Here is a 26,204-nt window from a genome sequence, read left to right on the forward strand (position 1 = left end):
CCATTTTTCTTATTCCACAAAATACTCTATCCCATACTAGTGAGTTATGCAACTTTTCATCTGCAGTCTTTGGCTGTATTAATTAGCTGAATTTCCTGAGCATCTGTGGTTTCTGCAGCATCCTGTGCCCTTGTAAGTAGTAAATAATTGACGGGCTGTTTTGGGGCTCCTGTAATTTCTTACTAATTGATGTTTTATATTTATGCATGTCAAGAAAAGTAAAAAAACAAATAAATAGTATATTTAATGCTGCTTCTCCAGCATCATGTATAAATATGGCACACTGTACTGTTTCAGACCTCTCCTCTTTTCCCCTTCACTGTGGACAATAAATCAAAAATTTGGATCCCAACGTTCCAATTTTCTGTTGAGTTACATTGCAATGAGAAAATTCCTGGTAAGTGCAACTGGAAAACTTTTACATTGTGAATTATAGTACATTACTTCCAAATACAAATTCTTGAAAACACATATTTCTTCATTTCTGAAAATGTATTTCTCCACTCTGATACCACGTAACAGCTTCTGTGATGTCTTTAACGAGACAACTTTCTAGAATGAATTAGCACCACATGTATGCCAGATCCCTGCCGTAAGATATTATCAGATTAAAAGGTATACACTTTGCATGCTGGAGCTGCGTTGGAGGAATAGAGAAAAGTTGCAGTGTGCCCTGTCTGTTGCCACATCAGTGGTTTAGCCTACATAGCTGATTTGGCATTGGTTGAGGAACAGTTGAGAATAAAGTCTGAGTACTGACTTTTATTGTGGAGTATTGATGGGTGGGACGAGAGATGGACAGGTTGTGATCCTGGCATGCTTGTCCTCTGGCAGTAAAATCTGAGCATTATTTAGAAAATGGAAGAATGTTAAGTGGTATGTCACATTCAGCATTGCTACAGTTGATCGGTACTGCATGTCTATTTTTCCAGTGGAGAAAACTAGAGGACGATTACTGAGTGTGGCACAGAAGAATATCCATTTCCTGTAAATGTCTCTAGGATTAGCTACAGAGCAAGTTTTTAGTGCTGGGCCTGTTAGGAAGGTGATACAGTACCACAAAAAATTGTTGGAGGGAGGTTGATCATTAGGTTTGAAGTAAATCTCTGAAACACTAATGAGAAAATAATGGGTAAAGAGCAAACACTGAAACTGTCTAAAAAAAACTTTTTAAAATTCTAGGTTATTGTTTCATGTGCAGTAGTATAGTGGTTTCCCCTATGTATCTTTGATCTATTAAATCTTGGAAATCACGTTGTTCTGTGAGAGTGAAACAAGTGATCGCTGTGCACTGTTTGGGGGACTTTCTCCCCTCATCATTGTTGACCTATTGTGGAGTTGGTTTATATATGGGTTTGGGGAATGTGGAGATGTGGGGTACTTGCCCTACATGGGGGGGCAGCGGACCTACTGCAAAAAACACTTGTTTTGAGCTGTCCCATTATTTTTGTATAATCAACTTTTGTGGTTGTAGGAATGAACATCTACACTGTGTAGGACTGTGTTATGATTTCTCATAGCAAAAGCTAGTATTGTGAGCTTCCTAGTGTTAACTGGATTTTCATTGTGTTACACTGCTGCAGTCATTACACTTGAGTTATCCTGCAGTCACGCGGTCCCGCAGTCGGCCAGAGTTCCAAAGTCTTGGTCCGGTGTCGGTTGCTGACGCTTCTTTTCTGACATCAGTGCACCAGGGGTATATAAGATGCATCCGACGCCATTTTCTTCAGTCTTTCTTGCCGCGCGGTGCCCGAAGCAAAAGCAGTTTGCAAGTGCCAGTTGGCCGACTCCTGAGATTTTCGAAGTCGAATTTCAGATCCGAAGTCTTCAGTAAAGCTAAGTACCCCGTTGGGGAAACTTTTTTCTTGCCTCAGACTGATGTCAGAAAAAGTTAATATTTGTATTTCTTGTGGGAAGCAAATACCTCATAAAGACTTCCACTCTTACTGTATTCCATGCCTAGGCCCTGATCACAATGTCATTACTTGTCAGTTTTGTGCTAGATTTAACAAACGCACTATAAAACAACGTTTTGATTTTGCTTTGCACTACTTTGGCTGAAGGTTCAGTTATACTATGCCATCGGAACAACCGACGACTGCAATTCATAAAAAATGCAAAGACAAGGATAAAGACAAGCATCCGAGGTCCAAAACTGACTAAGCCTCTTCTAGGCCAGTCGCCGGTTCGCCATTTCTCAGTGAGACATTTTCGCAGCCCCTGACACCCGCTACCTCAGAGCCACAGGCCTCTGGAAACTCAAGGTATTGGGCCTATGGAAACTAATCCCTCAGATGGGTCCAGAGCCGCTGAGCAGGCATCTGCTTCTGAGGGTGTTTTCAGACCTTCACAACTTACCGTTAAAGCAACAGCCAAGACAAAACACCATTAAAGACAAAGAAGCAAGTACAGCATTCTCCAGGACAGTCCTCCATGCCTAAGAAACAGATGCTCAAAATGGCCGAAGACCTCATTACTCTAATCAGGGGTTCCCATCCCCCTCCTGAGAAAAGGCCTAGGTAGGATGCAGACTATGATTCCTCTGATCAGGTTTCCATTTCCTCTGATTCCTCTTCAGACCAGGGATACTCTCTACCCCCCTATGAGGACTCTGATGCTGAAGAATCTATCCCTTCAGCCTCTCCTCCTGAGGATTACTCTTTTGGGGAAACTTTACATACCATGAGGGAGCATTTCCATTGGGAAAGTCAAGATTATTCAGAATCCAAGAAAAGGCTCAGGGACTTCCTTTTATTGCCTCAACACAGGCTCCTTACTATTCCACCTGTGTTAGATATTGTGGATGATGTGTTCTCTGAATCCAGCTTACCTCCTGATTCTTTGCCCCCTGCTCCAGCCAAGCCAGACAGGTATTATAGAGTCCCTGACTCTCACAAGTTTCTTTATAAAAACACTTCTGCTGACCCAGAAACCATTTCCCAGGGTCCCAAAGGGGTTAAGGCTTCCATTGCAAAAAATACAGTCCCCTCTGACAGAGATTCTAGAGCATTGGATAGATGGGGGAAGAAAGTTTACACTTCTGCAACTTTAGCAGTAAGGGCTTTAAACTGCCAGTTTCACATGCTAAAGTACCAACAATATTTAATGGCTCAGTTAAAACAGAAAATGCTTACTAGCTCAGAAGCTCCTGACTATAAAGAAATGCAGGATTTATTGCATGCAGTTGAACAGGTGGGAAAGCATACTCTGCAATGTGGTTTTGATTCTTTAGAGGCCTCTTGTAGAGCCGCAGTTACAGGTTCTGTGATTCGAAGACATGCTTGGTTAAAAGAACAGAGTTTACTTGACCATGTTAAGGCAAAATTATTGGACGCTCCTTTACAGCATGATGCCTTGTTTGGTGCTAAGGCAGAAGAGGTGTTAAAAAAAATGGAGGATAAAGCTAAATCTGTGCAAACAGTCAAAGATTTCTTACAGGTACAGCCACCTCGATTTAGCAGAAATTGGCCTACAAAGAATTAGTCCTTTCCAGTGTCAGACAGGCCACAGAGAGGCAGATACAGACACCCAAGAGGCAGATCTCAACCCAAGGCTCTTACAGACAACGGCAGTGGGGTACCTCAACCCCAAAAGGAGGTGAGGACAAGTCTCAACCTTACAGGAAACAGTCCCAATGACTTCCCCCTTCGTATGCCAAGCACTTCCCTTTTGGCAGCCCCCCTTAGGGGGGAAACTAGCACTTTTTTCTCAAAATTGGCAAACAATCACCCAAGACAAATGGGTTCTGAATATTGTTTCTCAAGGATACAGGTTCCACTTTCACACTTTACCAAGGCTAAAGGGAATGCCAAACCTGCCACAAAATCAAACTGCAGAGGCTCAAAAACAAATTTCAGCCCTCATGGACATGAGAACTATTCAGAAAGTACCACAGCAGGAACAACGACAAGGATTTTACTCAAGACGCTTCCTGGTCCGCAGAAAGGACAAAGCCTGGAGACCCATACTAGATCTTTCAACTCTAAATACTTTCCTGGATGTTCCGAAATTCAAATTGTTGACACTACAGCAGCTTCTTCCCATGCTGGGCAAGAAGGCTTGGCTTGTTACTCTGGACCTCAAAGAGGCATACCTGCATGTCCCTATCAGACAAGATTGCAGAAGATACCTCAGATTCAAAGCTGGTACAATGCACCACCAATTCTCTGCACTGCCCTTTGGCTTATCTAATGCGCCCAGGGTCTTTACAAAGTGCCTGGCACCAGTAATTGCATTTTGCAGACAAAAAGGAATTCAAATATATCCATACCTGGACGACTGTCTCATTCAAGAAGAGAAAAAGGACATGCTTCTAAAGCATCTGGCGTTTGTAAAAAGGCTGCTAATTTTTCTAGGGTACACAGTAAATGAAAATAAGTCAAAACTAGTGCCCTCACAACAGATAATATTCCTGGGTGCCTGCTTGGATACATCAGCCCAGATGGCTTATCTCACGCCAGACAAACAAGGACAACTGACTCAATATTTTCAATTACTGGCAAAAAAGTCCCATCTCCCTGCAAGAAAAATTCTGCAGGCCCTGGGATTCATGGCATCCTGCATACTACTAATTCCATATGCCAGACTGCATATGAGGAAATTACAATGGTACCTAAAAAGTGTTTGGACTCAACACTCTCACAGTTTAGAAACAGTAATACCAATAATTCCCTGCCTACAACAGGAGTTTCGATGGTGGGCACAGGCATGTCACCTCAACAAGGGTCAGCCTTTCACTCTACCCACAGCCAGGCAGACTCTAACAACAGATGCTTTGGATTACGCCTGGGGAGCACACATGGCAGGAAAATGTATTCAGGGCAAGTGGACCACAGACCAAATGCATCTTCACATCAATCAAAAAGAGATGTTGGCTGTTCAAAATGCCCTAACAGCTTTCAAGGACCTTCTGCATCCAGGACAATTATTATTAAAGACAGACAACACCACAGTAATGTGGTACATAAACAAGCAAGGGGGCACTCATTCTTATTTATTTTTATTTTTATTTTATTTTACATTTGTTGACGGATTTATCCCCTATGCAGGTAAGCCATGACCTTGTGGAACACAGCTCTATCTTATCATGTTCATCTGCAAGCACAATTCCTGCCAGGAAAGAAAAATACTCTGGCAGACGATCTCAGCAGAAATATCATGGACCCTCACGAATGGAAATTGAATCCACAAATCTTCAGCATGGTAACGCAGAAATGGGGGTGCCCAGGCATAGATCTTTTTGCCTCCCCACTGAATTGCCAACTACAAAAATTCTGCACAAGGACTTACCACACACAAGCATGGAAAGTGGATGCTCTTTCATTCAGCTGGAAAAGCCTAAATGTTTATGCCTTCCCACCACTGCCTCTCCTTTCAAAGGTACTCCTAAAGGCCAGACAAGAAAATCCACAGATGATCCTGATTGCTCCAGACTGGCCACGCCAACACTGGTACCCAATCTTAAAGAACTTAGCTCAAGGCCCACCATGGATTTTGCCTCAAATTTCACACCTTCTGACTCAACAAAACAGTCAGATCCTGCACGGTCAGCTCAAAACCCTAAACCTAGCTGCATGGCAGATTCATTAGTCAAACAGGCAACACCTCTCTCTAAAGCTGTTATTGATGTAATTTTGGAGGCCAGGAGGCCTAGCACCAGGAAATCTTACTCAGAAAAATGGAAGAGATTCCGTGCCTGGAACCAGGCTCAAAGCCTTGACCCTCTTGTTCCAAACATTCCTCAGATTTTACAATACTTAACTGAGATGCTGGACAAAGGCCTATCCTTCTCATCAGTTAAGATCCACGCCTCTGCCATTTCAGCTCATTACAACACAGATCCTCCTTTATTCTCTGAACCTATGAACCATCCCTTGCTAAAGCAGTACCTCAGAGGGGCTAGAAACATAAGACCGCCCCGGAGAGCACCAACACCAACGTGGGACCTCAATTTTGTTTTGGAAAAACTGACCTTGCCACCTTTTGAGCCAGCCAATACAGCCGATCTAATATTTTTATCATGGAAAACAGTTGTGCTCCTGACAGTAACTTCAGCACGAAGAGTCTCAGAGCTACAGGCATTAATGGTAGTGGAACCTTTTACAATATTTCATCAGGACAGGGTTTCTTTAAGGACAAACCCTACCTTCATGCCAAAGGTGGTATCTAGTGTGGCTCTTAACCAAACCATCCATTTGCCAACTTTCTATCCAAACCCCCAGAATAAAGGGGAGAAACTTCTGCACTCTTTGGACATACACAGGCAACTATGCTTCTACTTGGACAAAACAAAAGCTTTCAGGAAAACTGAGCAACTGTTTGTAGCATATGCTGCAGGATCACAGGGCAAGGCTATCTCAAAGCAGACTATTTCCAAATGGATAGGACACTGTATTCGTTACTGCTACACACAGCATGGAAAATCATGCAGTGTAACACGATGAACATAGTACAGTTTTGTACCTACCATAAATGTAGATGTTCGAGTGTTTACACTGCTGCAGTCCAGGTTACCCTCCCTCCATCCCCTCTGTCCTAGCTGGACTTATCTATAACTTTCTATCCCATACAACCTTTGTGGTGTATTTGCTTGTATCTGAAGGTATTGTTTTTATTTTTTATGTATGTTTTATTAGCAATATGTATTGCCTACCTACTTGGGGGCACCTAATATCTGAGGCAAGAAAAACTGAAGAAAATGGTGTCGGATGCATCTTAGATACCCCTGGCGCACTGACGTCCGGGAAGAATCGACAGCAACCGACGCCGGACCAAGACTTTAGAACTCTGGCCGACTGCGGGACCGCCTGACGGCAGGATAACCCAAGTGTAATGACTGCAGCAGTGTGAACACTCTAACATCTACATTTATGGTAGATACAAAACTGTACTTTCTAGGTATGCAGTGACATAACTTGTCAGTTCTATAGTTTGTCTAAAGTTGACATATGTTGTATGCTTGACTGTAGTTGCAAATAATTTTGTTGTTTGATGGCTGACTATAATGTTGACTGCTTTGATGTGGTATAGATGCTTGTTACAATGTACCATCATTGCAACTAAAAGCTTGTCTGTGTGTCTGACATTCATGATTTAGACTGTCATATGTACCTAAAACATCATGACTGTACAATGCAAGAGTAAAGCCTGAATGTAATATTGTGATATGGGAATAGCCTTGTTGGAGACCCCCAAATTAATAACACATGCCCTGCTGCCAAGTACATTTTCACTGGAACTGTGCTTCACTCATTTGTGCATTTTTGCATGTTTAGATGGTGGCATATCACAAAGTGACTACTCCCATTTTGGCAATTCCATGTCTGGGAACTCCACACTGTTATTTTGCTCTCCAAGTTAGCACCACTTCCAGTACAGGGTGCTGCTGTTTGACTTGCCTCCCTCCAGCTGTGCAAGTCAGAAATCGTATATGTTATATTCAAAGACTGGTTGTTGCTGGCTTCTTAGCCGAACTCCCTGGCAGGGTCCTTCCCTTTTTAGTTTTTCATGACATCAGTTCTTGTGGATCACTATGAAATGTTAACATTTTTGTCAGCCTTGGGTCAAGTTCATAGGTTCATCATCCTCAGAGAAGAGCTGGATTTGGTTCTTTGTCAGTCTTTTCTCAAAGATGCGATTGTTTTAACTTCCTGGGTAAGACTGGAGAGATGAGTCTGTTGCTTCTTATGAGGCTGAACCCATCTTCACACATTCACTGACTCTCGTTGATGTAGTTGACTGTGAGATACCAAAGGCTAATAGGCACCATGCTCTTATAGGAGTTTTTATTGTCAAAACATTCTCACCATACTCTAGAATGATGGACCATTCATAAATCTAAATAAGGATATCTCTTCCTACAACTCTGTCTTTTTATGGATTTAATAATAGATACCTTTGTGTTGGAATAAAGAACTCACTTGGAATCTTCACTTAAAACAATAGAAAGTGGCACGCCTTAATGTAATGGCTGTAAGTCAGCCTGTTCAAGCTGAAGATGGCCATGCTTACTCTCCAGATTGTGTGTGGGGTGTTAAATCTTGAATTTGATGCTAATGTGTCAGATATGTGGGTATGTTATGATATTTAAGCAGGGAATGTTATGGGTCTTGCTATGAGCCATCAGCTGTTGCATCTTCTGTTGTTTGGCATTCCAGGGGAAGGGAACATAATACCAGGTTTTAGTCATAATCCCTATCATTTCTGATAAGAATTAGTGGTTTTTGCATCCAGGGGGCAGAACATCCCAGAGGTTGATCTGTTTTCAACAACGTAGTAGGAAAGAGGGAGTAGTGACCACATTCTTTGCATCTAGAATAAAGTTTATTTGTATATTTAAGCATTAATAATGTATGCTTTCTTGTAAATGTTGTTTAAAGTTTACTTATTCACTATAATGCTTTAGATATGTATTGTACATGCAGTCTGTGTCAAATGCCTTAATGGCAGTATTGTTTTTGTACGCCTAAGTACATTACATGCTTATTTTCTTTGCCGTTGTGGACTGCATTGTAGCTGAAAAAGGTCCTTCAACCAGTTAACTTACCCAGTTAACAAAATAAAATAAATAAATAATGACTATTTCAGATTATTTTTGACAGGACCATCCACAGTAAATGTCTTTGTGTTTTTACTCATTTACAGAAATGACCCTGCAAGCTCACAGGAACTGGGGACCCTGGGTCTAGGTGTACCCTTTTTTGTCTGACATAGGAGCAGTTAAGGTGTGCATTGGTGGAGGCATATACACAAAGCATGAGAAATTGGAATCACGATAATAAGTGGCTCCTAGATAAGAACCCAAGTGTCTACCCAGTGCAGAGCTCATTTTAAGATTACCTGGTGCAGTGAGTACTCGCATAACTGTTATTTTTATAGTTTCTCAGTCCCTAAGTAGATAGTGTACATCTCTCCTACTGCAAAGGATACATTGCTAATGACTTGTCTTTTGATTGACTTTGTCAAGGAAAGTGTTATCCTTAGTAAGGACACCTGCCATAAAAGCAGATTTTCAAAAATATATCCACAAGTTTGCAAGCACTTACTACTACCTTTTGTATATGATTTTACTTTTCTAATAATCTCTTGGATTTCTGGCAGAAGAAAAGTGATTGAAAATTTTGACCGGTTTCTCTTTTCTTTCAGTGGGCTCTATAACCACCAGGGTGCTGATGTGCCTTTTTGGGGAGTGAGGGACAGATTTGAATTTCTGCCTTTAGAACCCTATCTGCTGGTCAGTGTAATGCCTCAGGTGTTAAGGAAATGCCCTAATGTATGTCCTGTTGCAGTATTTTACATTTTCATATTACTTGTAAGACTTTTGTGAGAATTCACATTACAAACAATGTTAGATGCATGTGTTTTATTAATTTACTTCTCACACACAAAAAGTCACCACTCCTTAACTAGAACTTCACAAGGATAACTGCTAAACATTCAGTGTTTTGTATACTTGTTAAGCCAATATGCTGTTGTCTTTCTTTGTGTAGATAAAATAGTTGTGCTTTTACATTTCTCAATAGTGGTTCCTGTAACAGCAGCCGTGACAGCAGATGAAACAGAAGCAATCAAAGCAGAAATCACAAAGGCAGTCGAACAGGTTCAAGAAGCAGGTAAGGTACTTTGGCAAGTGAAGCCTTCTTGAAAGTGTAGGTTGCCACTACCACTGAATTAAATGAACTGGTGCTAAAATTGCAGCAGATGTAGTTGCTGTCTTCATTTAATTTTGCAAACATCAAGAATAGCATCTCGCACATGAAGAATTTACAGCTGACCGCTCCATGGAATGCAGAGGAGATTCTTACTACCAGCCTATGAATAAGGACCCTGCATTAAATCTAGCTTATGGTTAAATTATTTTTGTGACTCTCAGTTCCCTCACTCACCTGTTTTAGCTGCTATAATTCTTTTTTGTTGTTCCGTGCTTTTTAGATACTTTTATATTTACCTTGAGTTTAGTTGCATTGTGATAATGCATCCCAGTGCAGTTGAAACTTGGCCTGCCAGTCAGTATTGTGGCAGTTGTTGCACAAGCACTGATCAGTTCATTATTACCTCTAACACATCCATACTACATGACTCTTTCAGATACTCCTGCTTACTGTAGCTGACCACCTGGTTTCTCAGGCATTTAGCTTATGACTTACTTGATAGTAACACAAGAAAAAAAGATATTCCGGAGGTATGACATTACTACCATGAGAAGGGTAATCTTACATTTTGATACCATTTTGTACTATAGATGTCATCTACATCTTATTTGATTATTTCAGTCGCCTCAGAGGTATTCTTTCACATGGCCTTTTTGTTGCACATTCAGTTCTGCTCCCCATGCTAAAACAAGTCTCTGAATAGAAAGAGCAGTCCCACATCCTCATAAAAACAGGCTAGGGAAGGAGCCATGTGCATAGATGCTAAATGCTGTTCTACTGAGAACATTGAGTTACTCGACGCCTGTGTTATGTAGCATCTTTCTCATTGAGATGAAGGGATCAGTGTCCAGTTTTTCCTTGATGTCTTCACTGAAAAAATGCAGTCGGTGGCTAAGATTGCTTCTGTAGCTTTTGGAACAGTTTTGTACCAGAAAGCTGTTTACTGTCAGATGGATTCCTACCCAAGTGTAACCCACTTGTATAAATCATATTATTTTACTTGGACTGGAAACAGCCTCCCACGGGCAAGACAGAGATAAAAAGGTTTTGCAAGGCTGGAGTGTATGCTGCCTTATGTGGGTAGGGTTCTCTTCTGGTCTCTGCATCTGTCATGATTAAACATGATTCACTAGTTACTCATTCAGTGCAGTTTTAATAATGAAGCTCTATTGAAGTACCATGTACTTTATGATGACAAAAGAATTGATAAGAAGTACAGAACAGCTGATTTTGTAGGAAAAGCTATAGGGATAGAGAAAATATAGCTCAGGAAACGGATCATTGGCCTCTTACTGGGGAGAACCAAAAATGCTAAAATTTTATATTAGAGTGTGGGACTAGATTGAAAGGGATTGTTATGTGATTTGAAATATTTATCAGAGGTATCAGTTGGGTATGTTGGACGTTTACAAGTATATGAAGTTGATGACTGAGGTGCATGACCAATATGGCACCATGTTGCTGATTTCAGCAAAAAGTGCAATGAGAAAGTAATGAGGCAGTTATAACCTATTAAGAATTGATATTTTAATCAATATCATTGTTCACAACTTGTTTCTTTAGAAGTTAAAGCTAGAGGAAAGAGCTTGAGTGGAGTGGAGCACTGGAAGACAAGGATGGTGTGAATTGTTTGAAATGAGTTGGGGGAAAAAATGGCACTCTGGACCAGCTTTACAAAAGAAACTCTTTAGTCATAGAGAGGCTGTATTAGTTTAGTTTGCAACACAATATGAAAAGCAAAATTTTTGTGACAGCTTTGTCAGCCCGGTAGGCCATGTTTTTTGTAGGACGACCAGTCCTTTTGATCATGTTGCAACAGAGATTGTAATCTCCTGTGGAGTTAAGTGTAGAAGATGGAAAATGAACTTGGCAAATATGGGTACAGTTTTAAACAAAAAAGACAAATTGTCAAAAAGGGTGCAAATCAAAACATTGCTTTTCCCATTAATAAAATATGGCTGGAAGAATTGGACTGTAAGGCTGTGAGCAGGAGAATTGATGCTTTTGAACTGTGATGAACAGTTTTGAGAATTCCATAACCTGCAGGAAGATCAAATCAGGCAATACTTAAGGAATTAACTTAGACTCTTCACCGGAAGATTTGTTTGTGTCTTTCGGCTTATCCCGGTTAGGGGTCGCCACAGCGGAACTCCGGTCCGCTAATGATTGACAGTGGATTTTTACGTACCGGGTTCCTAGCCCTGCCGCACAACCTTCAATGAAGGCACGCCCATTCATGCATGCCTCCGCAAAGAAGACGCTCTAGCTGAGAATCGAATGGACAACGTCTTGCTGTGAGGTGACAACGCTACCGCAGCACCACCACCGTAGTACAGACTCTGATAGTAAAATTGAAACTCAAAATATGTTTGCACATAATGCAAGGACAGGATTCACTTAAGAGGATTATACTGATGCTGGGAAAGATTGAAATCAAAAGAAGACTGGGGTGGCAGAGGCTGAGGGATACACAGTATTACTGAAGTATTGAATATGTAATTTGAAAAAAAACTGAAGAAATTAACAGGCAGGCTTGATATGCTAAAGTTCCTGAACTCATGAAGAGTGATACTTAACTAAATGACATAATAACAACAAAAGCTGAGAGAAATATCTCGGGGGACAAGGTACTGTGATGAAAGAAATGGAATACTTTGTGCATTGCAATGTTGTAGTGAGCCCTTCATGCTTAGTGTAAGTGAAGAATAAGTGGGAAGTGCATACTGACCATGACAGAAAAGGAGGTTTGTGAAATTAGAGCACTGACTGGTATGAGGGAGCCAAAAGGGGCATATTTAGCTACCTAACTGGACTGTTGGCATATTTAGGCAGGCTGTGAGTATGTGATGAAATACAGTCAGATCTTCAGAAAGAACTTTAGTTTTGTCACTTAAAGCAGGACTATAATATATATATATATATATATATATATATATATATATATATATATATATATATAATCTTTTTTATTAAAATGCTGCTGCATGTTGGTATTTGAATTCTGACATATTACCTATTTTTGAAAACAAAGCGTTTTAATCTTATGAATATTGTAATTTGGTGATATGTAATATGTGCAGTTTCTAGCTTTAGAAACATTTAATGCTGTTAATTATGATGATTACCAGTGAAAATATAACACGTATATTTTTTGTGAATACAATTTTCAGGTTGTTGATGCCCATTGATAGAGACCTGGAACTTTGACAAATTTGCTGCCTTTTTTGCTGCCTTTCATCAACATTTATTTATTTATTATTTATTTATTTATTTCCAGTTTGATGACTGGGGAGGTTCGGCTCAAGGAGCCCGTTTTCATTGGAGGCCTGGGGAGAAAAGCTCCATGTTATATAGTAAAAATAGTACCAATTAGGCAAATTGTAATATTATCTAGTTAAACTAAGCAAAGTATAACAGCAAAATAGAAGAACATACATTACATACTTACATGATTACGGATTAGAGAACAAGTAGTACAACGTTTGTTTTACAGAGGTTGTAAATCATCTGTGAATGGTATAAAAACTAACATTTGTAAGATGGCAGTAAATAACATTTGTAAGATGGCAGTAAATAAATTTAATCCCCAGAAAAGGGGCGAATAAAGGTGGAAGGTGCATTATGTACAATGAATGCATTCATGTAATAAGCAGGTTAGGTAGGTAAAGTGCAGTTGCATTTCCAATTATGGGAGAGGTAGGAATGGAGCTGGGTTTTAAAATGTTCAAAGTTTTCAGAAATTCTTAATGAAGGAGGGAGAGAATTCCATTTTTTGGCTAAGGAAAAGGATACGAGAAGCTGACCAGCGGGGCAATTTGGTTTGTATACAGTAATTAGATTTTGGTGGGCAGATCTTAGAGTTCTGTGTCGGGTGTATGATAGTAAGATGTTTGTTAGTGATGGGCATTTAGTTGGTTTAAAAATTAGCTTGTGGGCTGTAGTGAGTTGGAGGTAGTCAAGGTAGTTGGGAAGTTCTAGACAATTTAACAGGTGGAGAGATATACAGTGGTGGGTGAAGTATTTGTATTTGGTGGCGAATTTTGAGATTTTGCTATAACAGATGTACAGTTTGGAAGAAATAGAGGAAGATAGGTTGATTAGTAGGGGAGCACCGTACAATAGTGATGGTAGTAAGCAGGTAGTGGCGAGTGTCTGTTTTGTAGAGGGGGAGAGAAAGTGGGAGTTTCTGTACAGCATGCCAAGTTTTTGATGTGTTTTCTTAATATTTAGCTGAATATGAGTATCGAATTTTAGGTGTTCATCAATAGTAACCCCAAGAAGTTTAGGAAAAAGAACAACTTCTATAGTGTAGTCGGCATGGCTGATTATACTGAAACAGGTTTTATCGAGAGGGAGGGGTTTTGAGGGAGAGAATAGTAGAATTTTAGATTTGTTGGCATTCGGAGAGAGGTGATTTTAAAGCATCCAGTTCTCAGTAGTTGAGAAGGCAGTTTTAGTTTGAAGCTCGGGGAGGTTAGAAGCAGAGCAGACTAAAGTTGAGTCGTCTATGTTTTGTACTATCTTAGTGTTAAGAATGGCTGCATGGAAATCATTAATAAATATATTAAAGAGCATTGAGCCAAGTATGGATCCCTGGGGTACCCCGATCAGGGTAGAAACGAAGGCTGAGGTGCCAGTTTTCCATTTCACGGCCTGAGATCTGTCAGAGAAGTAGCTGCTGAACCAGGTAAGGGTGTTTTGAGAGAGATTAAGGTTAGAAAAGTGGTTTAGGAGGTGAATATGGGCGACTGTGTCAAAGCCTTGAGGTCAAGAAAGACTGTGGATACAAGTTTTCCAGAGTCACGGGCGTGGTTTACTTTGTCTAGGAAAGGGAGAACAGCAGTTATTGTACTATGGCTAGGGAGGAACCTATGTTGCGTAGGGGTGAGGAGTTGGTTATTGGTAAGGAAAGGCATGAGCTGGAGGTGGATGCATTTCTCAATAATTTTTGAAATTGAGAATGGCTATAGGTCGGAAGTTGGAGATCTTATTATTTTTGCCTTCTTTGTGAAGGGGTAGGATAAAGGCTGCACGCCACAGTTTGGGGACATATAACTCCTGTATGGATCTATTAATGAGAATGCTAATGGGGATGGCGATGCCATCTGCTGCAAGTTTTAGAAAAGAGTGAAGGGATATTGTCAGGGGCATTGTAGCATGGCTTAAACTTAGACAGAAGTTTTTTATGTATGAGGTGGAGATGGGTTTGACATGAAATATGGGAGGAGTGTTAGGGATGGAAGGTTGGGTAGAGGGTTTGAGTTGGGGGAGGGGTTGTGGTTTGGGAATATCTTGGTGAGTTCTGCTATAGAGTTAGTAAAGAAGGAGTTGAATAGAGTAGCTATTTCTGGGTCAGATTTGCTAGTGTCAGGGCAAAGATTGTTTTTGGTACCTGGGTTGAGAAGAGAGTTGATGGAGTTGTTTGGGGTTCTTGGAATGATTAGACTGGAGTTTGGTATAGTAAGATTTTTTATCCTGTATAATTTTTTTTTGGCTAGGTTGCAGAGCTTCTTTATTTAAGAAGGGTGTCAGGGTGCTTATTGTGATGGTAAAGTTCCAGGTCTTGTCTCTTTGTTGCATAAGTGTTTTGGTATCTATAGTTAACCATGGAGCGGAATTGGGTTTTATAAGTTTTGTTCCTGGTGGGGCTTGGGAGTTTAGGGTATCTAAGAAGGTTGAGTTGAAGACTTCATTGTCGTTGTCTAGGGGAAGAGTTTTTAGATTGTCCCAGTTTGTTAGTTTGAGAGAATTGGAGAAAGATGTGAGGTTAAAGTTTGTAAGGTTTCATGTATGGATATATTGGTGTAGGAGAGGAGTGGAGGGGGTTGCTCTATGGATGTAGGCTGGCAAGTGGTCACTAATGGAGTCTGGTAAGATGCCTGTGTGTGAGATTTTATTAAGTGAGAGACTAGGATCCAGTCAAGTGTGAAGCCTGGGGGGGGGGGGGGGGGGTTAGTTTTATTAGGTCTGGTAATGGCATTTGTAAGTTGAGTGAAATTGAATAGATTGATCGATATGGAGGGTTTACTGGTATTGATTTTGCTCCAGTCAATGTTTAAATCTCCTAGTATGTATGTCTCAAACTTAATATTAGTTGAGGCCCATAGAAGAATTTCTTCAAGTGTAGTCGTATTGTTTCCCGGTGGGATATAGAGGGCCATAACACGAATGCTTTTATAGTTATTCATTTTAAGTATCCCTATGACTAGATCAGTGTTGTTGAACTGACGAATAGGATTTTGGTAGGGAGTGATGGAGAGTAGGCTAGAGTAGATTAAGGCTACTCCTCCTCCTTTCCTATTTTGGTGGTCATATCTGACAGCTTGAAACCCAGGGGGTAGAATTTCAGACTCAGAAATATGGGGTTTTGGCTATGTCTCAGAGACAGCTACTATGTCAGGTAGGGTATGGTATAGCCAGGCATGGAAGTGGGCTGTTTTGTTTTTTAGACTCTGGGCATTAATGGTTAGTAGTTTGAGATACTTAGGGTTGGTAATAGTTGCTATAGGGGGAGTAGAATTGTTGCTGGTATTAGGTCCGGGATTGGGGTGTATGTCTCCTGCTAAGTGTAGGCAGTCAAAGGGGAATGGGAGCAGGGACTTGGGTTTGTTCCTTGTGTTTTGTGGGAAGTGCAATATTGCTTTAGGTATGTGATGTTTTATTGAGGAGGGTAGAAGTTTTGGTTTGAAGCAATGAAGTGGGTTTGGTTGAACTAGAAAGAAGGATATAGTGTGAAAGTGGGATCTGGTAGGGTGAGGATGGGTGTTGGGGATGGCGGTGAGGGACAGGAAAAGAAGGGGCGAGTTTGTAAGAGGAATAAGAGGCATAGAGGAATTAGAAGAAGTAAGCTGAGGGAGGGGATGAGAAGGGTTTGAAAAAGTGGAGAAAGCATGGTGTGAGTTAAGTATAAAGGAAGTAGTTGGATGTTAGGGGAACTGTGAGAGTGCAAGAGGGAGGGGAATAGATGTGAATACAGGACCTTATGGTTTGGGATGGGGGTGAGGCAATTAAGTATTGGAGGATGAGTAGGGGAAGAGATAATGAGGAGATGTGAATGGATTGGTTGAGAAAGGAAGGGGAGGGGACTTTTGGCTAGAATAAATGTAGGAGTAGTGGGGGCGGGTGGGAAATGGGGGTAGGGCAGGGGAGCAGAGTGAGCCCATAGGGAACAGAGCAGGTAGAGCTAAAGGAGAAGAAAGAAGACCAGCCAGCAAGGAACAGTAAGCAGGGAGCCAGTTAAAAGGTAAGGAAGGCAACAGGGGTAAGGGATGGCTCTTTATGTACATAAAGTAAAAGATAAGCAAGATGTCCACTGGGGTAAGGAACTACTCGCAGGGTATCTTTATAGAGACTGAGCTGTTGGCTAATATGGTTTGGCTGGGACTATGTAATTCACTTAAAATACATTGACAGGAATATTCATTTTGGTTATGGAGGCCGACAAGGGAGTATGCTGCCACCTAGTGGCCAGACTATGAGAAAACTACAGGATAAGGAAGGGCTGTCAAGGGAGTAGAAAAGGGGCCAGCAGAATAAACTGGTTATATGGCTGTAGTAAGCGGCTAACGAGCGTTCACTTGAAGTATAATGAAAAAGCAATACAAGGACTGTAGTTTTTAACACAGGGTTACATACACGTTATGAATCCTAGATATTGGGTAGGCGGAAGTGGATAGGAAGCACTGTAGGATCTCCTATAGGTGGTTCAGTTCAGAGGCTGGAAGCCTGGAGTTTAAGTTGAACAGTGGGAGACACCAGGGGTAGCATGGCTGTAGCGAGCTGTAATGTCCAAGTCCAATGTCTATCAGTATTAAACAGTATTTTAAGTTTGGGTTTCTGCTTTTTTAATATTCAGTAACATTGCATGGACACTGATCATCAGATATTTAACATAGTAAGTAATGATTATTTGTGGGAAAGTATAATGTATGGTGTACATTTTTCAAGACAATATTTCCATAGCTTATATAGTTGTATACTGCCCACATTCAAGAATAAATTATTTTTCTAAATGTAATTCTATCATTTGTTGATGCTTAGAGGTGGTGCTTCAGTTATTAAATGCAAAAATGTCAGCTGCCCATAATCGGCTTTTGAGTAGTGGGTTAAGAAGTAACTATTTTTCTCAAGCAGTGTTGATGCTATTAGTTGCTGGTTTCTGTATGTTGTTTGCTAGAGAATTTGTAACAGTAGTGAACAGGAACTTCCAGGATGACCACATACTGATCAAAAGCTTAATTTCAGCTCTCCCAGTGTGAAAAAGGAAATTGAAAGATAAAGGGTCAGTAATGCTGTCAAGTAAGAACACTGCCTGAATGATGGCAAAGAAGAAACTTAAGAGAACCTGAAAGAAAATCAACTAGAAAAGATGAAGAGAAAACACTTACTGGGAAGAAACTTGCAGCTGTTCAGCAAAAATCAGTCCAAGCTCCATCTTTGAAATAAGACATGGCTTCCAGTAATCTAGAGGAAAAAAATAATTGTGCTCAGAGATTAGAATAAATGAAACATTGGAGGAGTATATCAACTCAAATAAAAGGCTGGGGAAATAGTCAAAGCTTTAAACAACAATTCAGATGATGGGATAGAACTGCAAAAATCACAGTTTGAAATGAAAAAAAAAGGTAACAGAGCATGAGACTGCTCTAGAAGACCTCTGTGGCTCTGCTCGAAAGGGGCACAGGAAAATAATTTTCTTGGATGGTGAAAGCCAGGTTACCTTTTTGGCTAGGCTTATATAGGCCCTAGGGCCAATAGCCTACTGCCTACCTATGAACCAAAAACATGTTAGAGTTAGAGGACTGAGCACTCAGGGAAAACGTAAAATTTTCTGCTGTACCAGAGAAACTGGAAGGAACAGACTGTATTAATGTTATGAAAGCACAAATAAAAAGTTGTACTGGTATTCCACCTCGGGATGGGTTTACTTGAAAGGCCATATGTGTGTGCTCCAAACCTGGCCATGCTAAAGTAACCAAAACCTGACTAGTAAAGATGCAGTCATACCAGCAGAAACAGTTAATCCTGACTTGTGGCAAAAGGACAAAGTAAAACTGGAGACCGTAGAGTGTTTGAAAATGATTATTTTACACCAGGCAGAAGAGAAGCACGTTTATTCCAACAGTTAAGGAATTTGGGAGGCAGGTGTGAGACTCAAGCTGCTTTATCCAGCTGCCTTCAGAATATTTTTTTCTTGTAGGATCAAAGTAATTATTATATACTGAACAGGATGTGGAGGAAATACAAAAGTTTGTCCAGCATAACATGAGACATCAAACAGAAAGAGACTGTGCTTCTTTTCCTCTGCCAGTGAAATGTTTTGCAATGTTCCAAAGGAAAATACTTGAGAAACAGAAAAAAACGTAGGCATAATTAGAATTGAGAGTACCTTGAACTTGAACCAGGGTGTGGAGTTGGAAGATGGAGATGAACAGGAAGAAGACCAGCAACACTGAAATTGGTGAAAAAATTAGATTATGAAGAATCAGTCACATTTGTGAAATGACAGCAAAACAAAATGGAAATATTAGACATTTGTTCACTTGTTAAACGTATGGGGGAATGAATTAGACACATTTGTGAAATATGACAGCAAAACAAAATGGAAATATTAGACATTTGTTCACTTGTTAAACGTATGGGGGAATAAAAAAAACGTATACCCACCTCATGTCATTAGTGTTTGGAAGGACATTAAAAGGAAAGAAAAAATAAGTAAAACAATGTTTGTTCTTAACATTACTTGTGTGCAAAGTTTCAGTTAGTGTTGTCATAAAGATACTAAAGTAAACAAGTATTATTTTTTAATTTTAAGAAATGTAGGTATTACAATGTAAAAAGCGAGGAAAGGCCGGTCAAAAGCATGTTTAAGTTAGCATGCTGTAGTCTTGGGTTGTTGAGGTGAGGAATGCTGAGTGAAAGTGCACAGATTATAATATATGTTGAGTTATGTTTTCTCTTAATTTGGCATAGGTGAATGTCAAGATTAAGGCTCTTAGCTTAGTCTAATAACTAGAGCTGCCAAATTTTCAGCAAGCCAAAATGGGACACACAGGTTGTGGCATCACAGTGAATGTGGCTGTTGGTAGATGATGTGGCCAAACACATGACATTACCATGGGAGTGGAGAAGATGATGTAGTTATGGGAATGTCAGTGTGAACTTACAGCATGCTGAAATCCTCCCTCAGAAACCATTTAAATTTTCCAGCTCTAACCGTAAAAATGAAGCCTGACTGGATAAACACTTTGTATACTGACACAAAATTGTACGGACACACAAACTATAACTTACTTCACGAGGAAGTTCACAAAACCAGTATACTACAACACGTACCTCCTCGTCAAATAGAAATAAATGGTGTTCACTGTTTTTCTTGAAAAGTTAGAAGTTAGATCTTGGCCAGGAAGTAAATCTGTTGTAAATGTTAAACAGTGTGAACATTTATTTCTGACGAGGAGGTACGTGCTATTGCTGTAGTATACTCGGTTTGTGGAACTTCCTAGTCGTAAGTTATAAACACTTTGTATATCTTTACAAAACATTTAAAAATTAAAAATGGTTAACATAACTCTACAGTAGATCACACAGCTAAACATAGAGGAAAGTATTCACTTTTAAACCTTAACATTAAAATAAACAACTACCGATTTAGTTTTGTGCCTACTGTAAGCAAAGCAAGAAAAAATAAAACATGTAACTTGCTCAGCTCAAAAATATACAGACATACCAGCAGCACAGCAGCACAATACAACAATGAAATGTACCCCACTGTACCCACTGAATATCAGTAATATGTTAAACGCACTACATTTACCTCTGAACAACACCCCCCAAAATACATATGCATACATTTAAAAAACTGCTCCTTGCAAATCATCCCAAAACAGCCACTGCAGATTCCATTAATAATGCAGAGTGCACCCCATTTACCACTGAACAAGTCTTTAAAGACCTCCTCCTCTTCTCTCCATAACTGTAGAAGCTTTGTCGGGTTCTTTCTTTTCCACACTGATGCAGGTCTGGGTTGGTGGTGTAACAAAATTGCCATGGAAAAGTGAGAACCGGTTTCCATGTGATTCACAGCTTCATTGAAAACGTTTTTTTTTTTTTTTTTTTTTTAAGTGCTCATGCCCAGATGATTTGACCCAAGTCATGTGTTGTCTGCTAATGTCTAAGGTGTGTTGGGACAATAACTATCTAATAAGATTTTGTAAGAGAAGTTGCAACAGCAAATAAAAAATAAAGAACGAAAATTCCTTTATCAAATGAATATGAGCTGCAAAAAGCCTGAGAGCGGCAACTAGCTTTTTGTTCTTATGTTGTTTTGTTCTTATGACTGACTACAGGAGAGGGCAGTAAGAGAGAGGATTTTTTTAAGGATAAAAGATAATTCAAGATGTTTTGTTTTTCACATCTGGAAGTAAAGGTAAAGAGTAGACAAGACCAGCAATTACAATGCGCAAGGCAAGGAGCTGGTGCGCTGTTTGTTATTTTAGCATGGATACCATTCATTTTAGGTTAGGTAATGCCTGTGGGTGCAGCTGTCATTTTGGGACAGTTGTTCCTGTATGGAGGGTTAAACTTAACTATTTGAAGATGTACATAGATCTGATGACAATTTTCATTCTGTTCTCAACCTGTGGGTTCGGTTCCAATCCTTCAGAACAAAACTTGCAAACTGCTCAGGAAAAGCTCATCTCAAAAACTCTCCTCAATCTCATCCCTACCTGTCTCAATTACCTCAGATCTTATTTGCCACTTATTTGAGCCTTTGCTGTTGAACCAGATAAGAGAACCAGATAAGTGATTTTTTTTTTTTTTTTTTTTTTAATTTCTCTTTTTTCTTCTATCCTTCTTCTCTTCTCTCTTTCTTACCCTGACCGAAGTTTCTTTAGTATTTACCCTTCTTTGCTAGTATCACTAGTATTTCTCTTCCATTTCCACCACTCTTTCTGTCTTTCCATTTCCTCTACACTTTTGTGTAGCCTCAGAAATCTTTTTTTCTTCTTTTTTTCTTTTTTCTTTTTTTTTCATTTTTTTTTTTTTTTCAGCCTTTCTATCTCCATTTTTCTGCCTCTCTTGTGTGTGTTTGTGTTTGTTGTGTGTGTGTGTGTGTGTTGTGCATGCTGCTATTGCTGCAGAAAGAGGCTAAAAATGAAAAAAGAGTAAAAGCAAAAAAACTCTGACACAAAAATCACTTACTAGTTGTGTTTTCTCTGTGTGCCCTCTGTTAGAGGCCCCTCCATCCCTCCATCACTTTGTTGAAGGTAAATCGGAAATTTCTAGTTATGCCTTCATTCTTCAGTACTACTTTTTGACTGATGTTCCTGTTTGGGCCCCCTAAGTTTAAAGACCATTTGACAAGAGAAAGAAACCTGAAAACCCCTTGTGAGGAAAAAATTTTCCAGACCCTCAAAGATCCTTTCAGGTTTCAAGTGCAGCAGTGGGAAAATGTGGTTCAGGATTTGGTTCACAGGATGGGAATTCCCCAAGGCAGAGGGAAGAAACTCTAATCCAGAAGGAAGAACTCTGGTGTAGAAGTGGCCTGCGCAGTGAAGGCAAGTGGTACAGAGATTACTTTTTGGTAACCCCTTTTTAAGCTTCTGAGAAGAGCGCTTTCTCATCTGAGACTCAGAGAGTTTTGGTCCCTCATCAGAGAGTCATCAGAGAGATGGCTTCTGGATATGCTCTGATCACATGGGTGTGAGAAGAGAGTGTCACAGGAGAGCACACAGAGATGGAGCCAGTACTCAAGTTATAAGGCAAGCCACCAAGCAATCATACAAGGCAACAATTGTAACAAATCAGTGAGACAGTCTGTGTAAGGCTCTGATGTCCCTCAGTAAGGATCAAGTCACAGTCAGTTGACAGTCAGAGACTAATCAGTAACATTAAGCACACACATTTCAGGTCATTGGGTATTGCATACCTCATTGTCATAGTCCTAGGCCAATGACCTGAGTGTCCATCACCATGATTATAGATGATGACGCACAGGCTGGTACTCATGTATAATGTCTCAATATTTTACCTCTAAACCTAAGAAAATCTAAAGGTATTTACTGCTCAATGGTAGGAGTCTAAACAAAAAACTCCACTCCCTAGAAGCGCTCTTCACTCTAGAGAATGCTGATATCTGTACAGTCACTGCGACATGGTTTAAAACCATGGAGGAGACACCAGTGCAGGGGCCTAGGGTTACATTTAGACCACATACATACACAGACAGGGGGTGGTGGTGGGGTGTCTACATCAAAAAATAAATTTTTCTCAAAGCTGGTCAATTCTCACAAAACAAATGTGTACAATGCAATGCTGTTGCGCTGAAGCCAAGTCAGGCAAGGCAAAATCAATTGCCAGCTATTTATCAGCTATAGGTCCCCTGACCCACCAGTATTTAAATACCTTGTATTTAAACTTATTACTTAACCCAAACACTTAACCAATACCAAATTCATGGGTAACTGTAATTACCCCACTATTAACTGGGAATCCTGTACGACACCAAATGTACAAGCATAGAGATTGCCTGATTTTGTAAACCAAAACTCCCCGAACTAGATAGTCAGTACACCAACCAGGGGTGCAGCCATACTGCACCTGGTCCTCATTAATATGGGAGAGTGCTGTGCTGCACATCCCCTACTGTAATGTCTTCCCTGGTAAGGTCAGACCACAAAATGGTCTTCTTTGAAGTAAAAATAAAACCTGGACCCCCAGCTAAACCTGGAATACTGGAATCAAGAACTACTCTAAGGATAATCTCCTGCTATTAAGTGATAACCTGGTAAAATTTCAAGCCCTCATAAACCCTGAGAACACTGCTGTCTATGGAGAACTGTTCACAGAAACCCTGTACAAGCATGTTAATAACTGCACAGAGGCAGCTGTACACTCCAAGAAGTACAGAACTAACTCAAAAAATAAGCCACCCTGGTGTAATCACAAAATCAGTAGGCTGTATAACAGAAGGAAGACAATAATGGCAAAAATTAGGAGGTGCAGCACCTAGCAGGATACAATCACTCTCATGGAACTAAACAAACATCTCACAGGACAAATAAAGTCTACCAAAGCCAAATTTGAGGTGAATTTGGCTTCCCAGTCCAAGGACAACGACAAGGATTTCTTTAGCTATGTCTGCAGCCACAAAGGCTATACACAGTTGTGTGCAGACTTCATTGTAAGTGGAGCCACCTGTACTGAGTCAGAAGATATAGCAAACCTAGTGGGCGATAAATTCAGCTCCAACTTTACCCCTGTCTTTCCCTAAAACTTTCTTCAGGAAGTACGATCAAATACAACTCCCCCAGCTATCACTAGGGAACAGGGCCTTAATGCTCTCTCTCTGAGGTCAAGAACACTGCATCAGTGGGCCCAGACAATGTCTCAGGATGCCTTCTAAATAGCTTGAAACATGACCTGTCAAGGCCTCTGGAATTGCTATTTAACTGTAGCCTCTAAACAGGCTTTGTGCCTCATGAATGGAGAACAGCAAGAGTCATCCCTCTGCACAAAGGTGGGCCATATACAGACCCACAAGTCTCACTAGTCTTGTATGTAAAGCCATGGAAAGAATCATGGAAACCATCAATAGTGATACAGTAAACCTCCAGGCACTGGACCCAACACAGTTTGATTTCGTCAAGGGTAGATCATGCCTACTCTGCTGGTGGACTGCTTTGAGAAGGTCACCAAAGCAATGGATGAGGGCAAAATGGTTCACACTGCCTACCTTGACCTGGCCAAGGCATTTGACACAGTACCCCACTCATGCATTGTTGACACATTCAAGAGGTTAGGTACAAACTCGTATGTCACTGGTGGATAGCCAACTGGCTCACAAACAGGACCCAGGAAGTTAGAATTGGGGTGTTCACCTCTACAAAGAGGCCAGTCACAAGTGGTGTCCCTCAGGGATCAGTCCTTGGACCACTCCATTTTTGCATTTATTTCTCTAAAGTCAAGGCCAATGTCAGTAATCTCTGGCTGACTAAATTTGCAGATGATTGCAAATTTGGTGCTCTTGTTGAATCCCACGCTGACACAAATGTTCTCCAAGAGTGGTGTCAGAGCTATGTACTAAAACTAAATGCCAAGAAATGCATAATAGTATCTTTCGGGAAGTCATCCACCCCTGGTAACTATCATATTGACAACACACTCCTTAGAGTTGACCCAGTAGTCGGGGAATTAGGGACACACACAGTCATCTAGCCTTTGCCCATCATGTGTCTGCAGCAGTGAAGAAATAAATCTATCTTGCGAAACTTAACTTACAAACAAAGGTATGGCATCCAAGTCCAAGGAAGTCATTGTTCCACTGCATTTGGCAGTCATCAGACCCATCATTGAGCACAGTGCCCCCTTTAGTATGCACCTAACCAGGCGCATCCAACAATTGGAACCTCCACAGAGGTTCCAAACTAAAAGAATACAGGGCTTAAGTAAAATGTCCTATCTAGACTGCCTCAAGGCTCTATCCCTGTATTTTGTCTCCTACAGGCTTTTGAGGGTTAGATCTATGCCTGACATACAGGGCATTGTCAGACTCTACTGTGATGGACCTCCTGCATATCCGCAGAACAAACAACACCCAGAATTACTCATTCTAAAGGCTCAGACTTTGCCTGTGATATAAATAGGACCTGCTGGTGAGACAGGCATGTATCCCAGAGATTATCCCATTTCTGGAACAGGCTCCCCACCCATGTAAAGCAGAGTTCCTCCGTAACCCAGTTCAAGTGCAACCTGGGCACTTAGATGGGGAACAGGAAATTCATCCCTGGTTTGGCACCTATGCCTCTAATGGACACTGGCAACTTGTAAATGTTTCACCTTCCAGGCCCTAGCTTGTAAATGTTTCATCTCCCAAGCCCCTTACACTTATCAAGGGTATCAGAACTTGTCAGAGGTTTGGGATGAATGGCTAGGCTTAAAAAGGCCTTTGTGGTCATTAGCCTAGTAAACACTTATGAACCAATATTATACCATTTTCCCTTCCTCTGTCCACTTGCAAAAAAATCCCAAATGTTCAACCCAGTCAGAGGGAACAAGCAGCACTACAAATACAAAAGCTGCTAGAAAAAGAAGTCATCCAAGAGGTCCTATCAGACCAGAAAGAATCTGGAATTTACTCAAGATTCTTTTTAGTGCCAAAAAAAAGACAGGACTAGAGACCAATTTTGGATCTCAGAAATTTAAACAAATCAGTTCGGTGAACCAAATTCTGGATGGTCACTGTTCAGGTCATTCTTACATTTTTGGAACAGGACGACTGGATGTGCTCGATAGACCTTCAGGATCTGTACTACCATGTAAAGATGCACAGGCAATCTTGAAGGTTCTTGCATTTCTGGCTGTAGCCAGTCACTACCAATTCAGAATACTGCCTTTTGCCTCACCAGCCCCCAGGGTGTACACCAAGTGCATGGCAGTAGTAGCAGCTCACTTGAGACTGCAAGGATTCCAGCAGTTTCCATATTTGGATGACTGGCTGATCACAGCTACGACCAGGCATCAGCTGTTAAAGGCAAGAGAAAAAGTTGTCCA

At 40.6% G+C, this 26,204-nt stretch overlaps 1 protein-coding gene across 1 annotated transcript in view; it reads left to right on the forward strand.

The window, feature by feature from the left end:
- The window catches only part of ZBTB17 (zinc finger and BTB domain containing 17), a gene marked incomplete in the record, with an annotated part of 1,293,515 nt that overhangs the window by 1,141,764 nt on the left and 125,547 nt on the right, over positions 1-26,204 (forward strand). The window contains 1 exon segment of the mRNA XM_044060452.1: positions 9,522-9,611. Within this exon segment, the coding sequence (XP_043916387.1) occupies positions 9,522-9,611 (90 nt within the window).

This window comes from Protopterus annectens, chromosome 2.part0 (genome assembly GCF_019279795.1).
Source record: "Protopterus annectens isolate FY-2018-M chromosome 2.part0, PAN1.0, whole genome shotgun sequence".
Classification (NCBI taxonomy): domain Eukaryota; kingdom Metazoa; phylum Chordata; order Ceratodontiformes; family Protopteridae; genus Protopterus; species Protopterus annectens.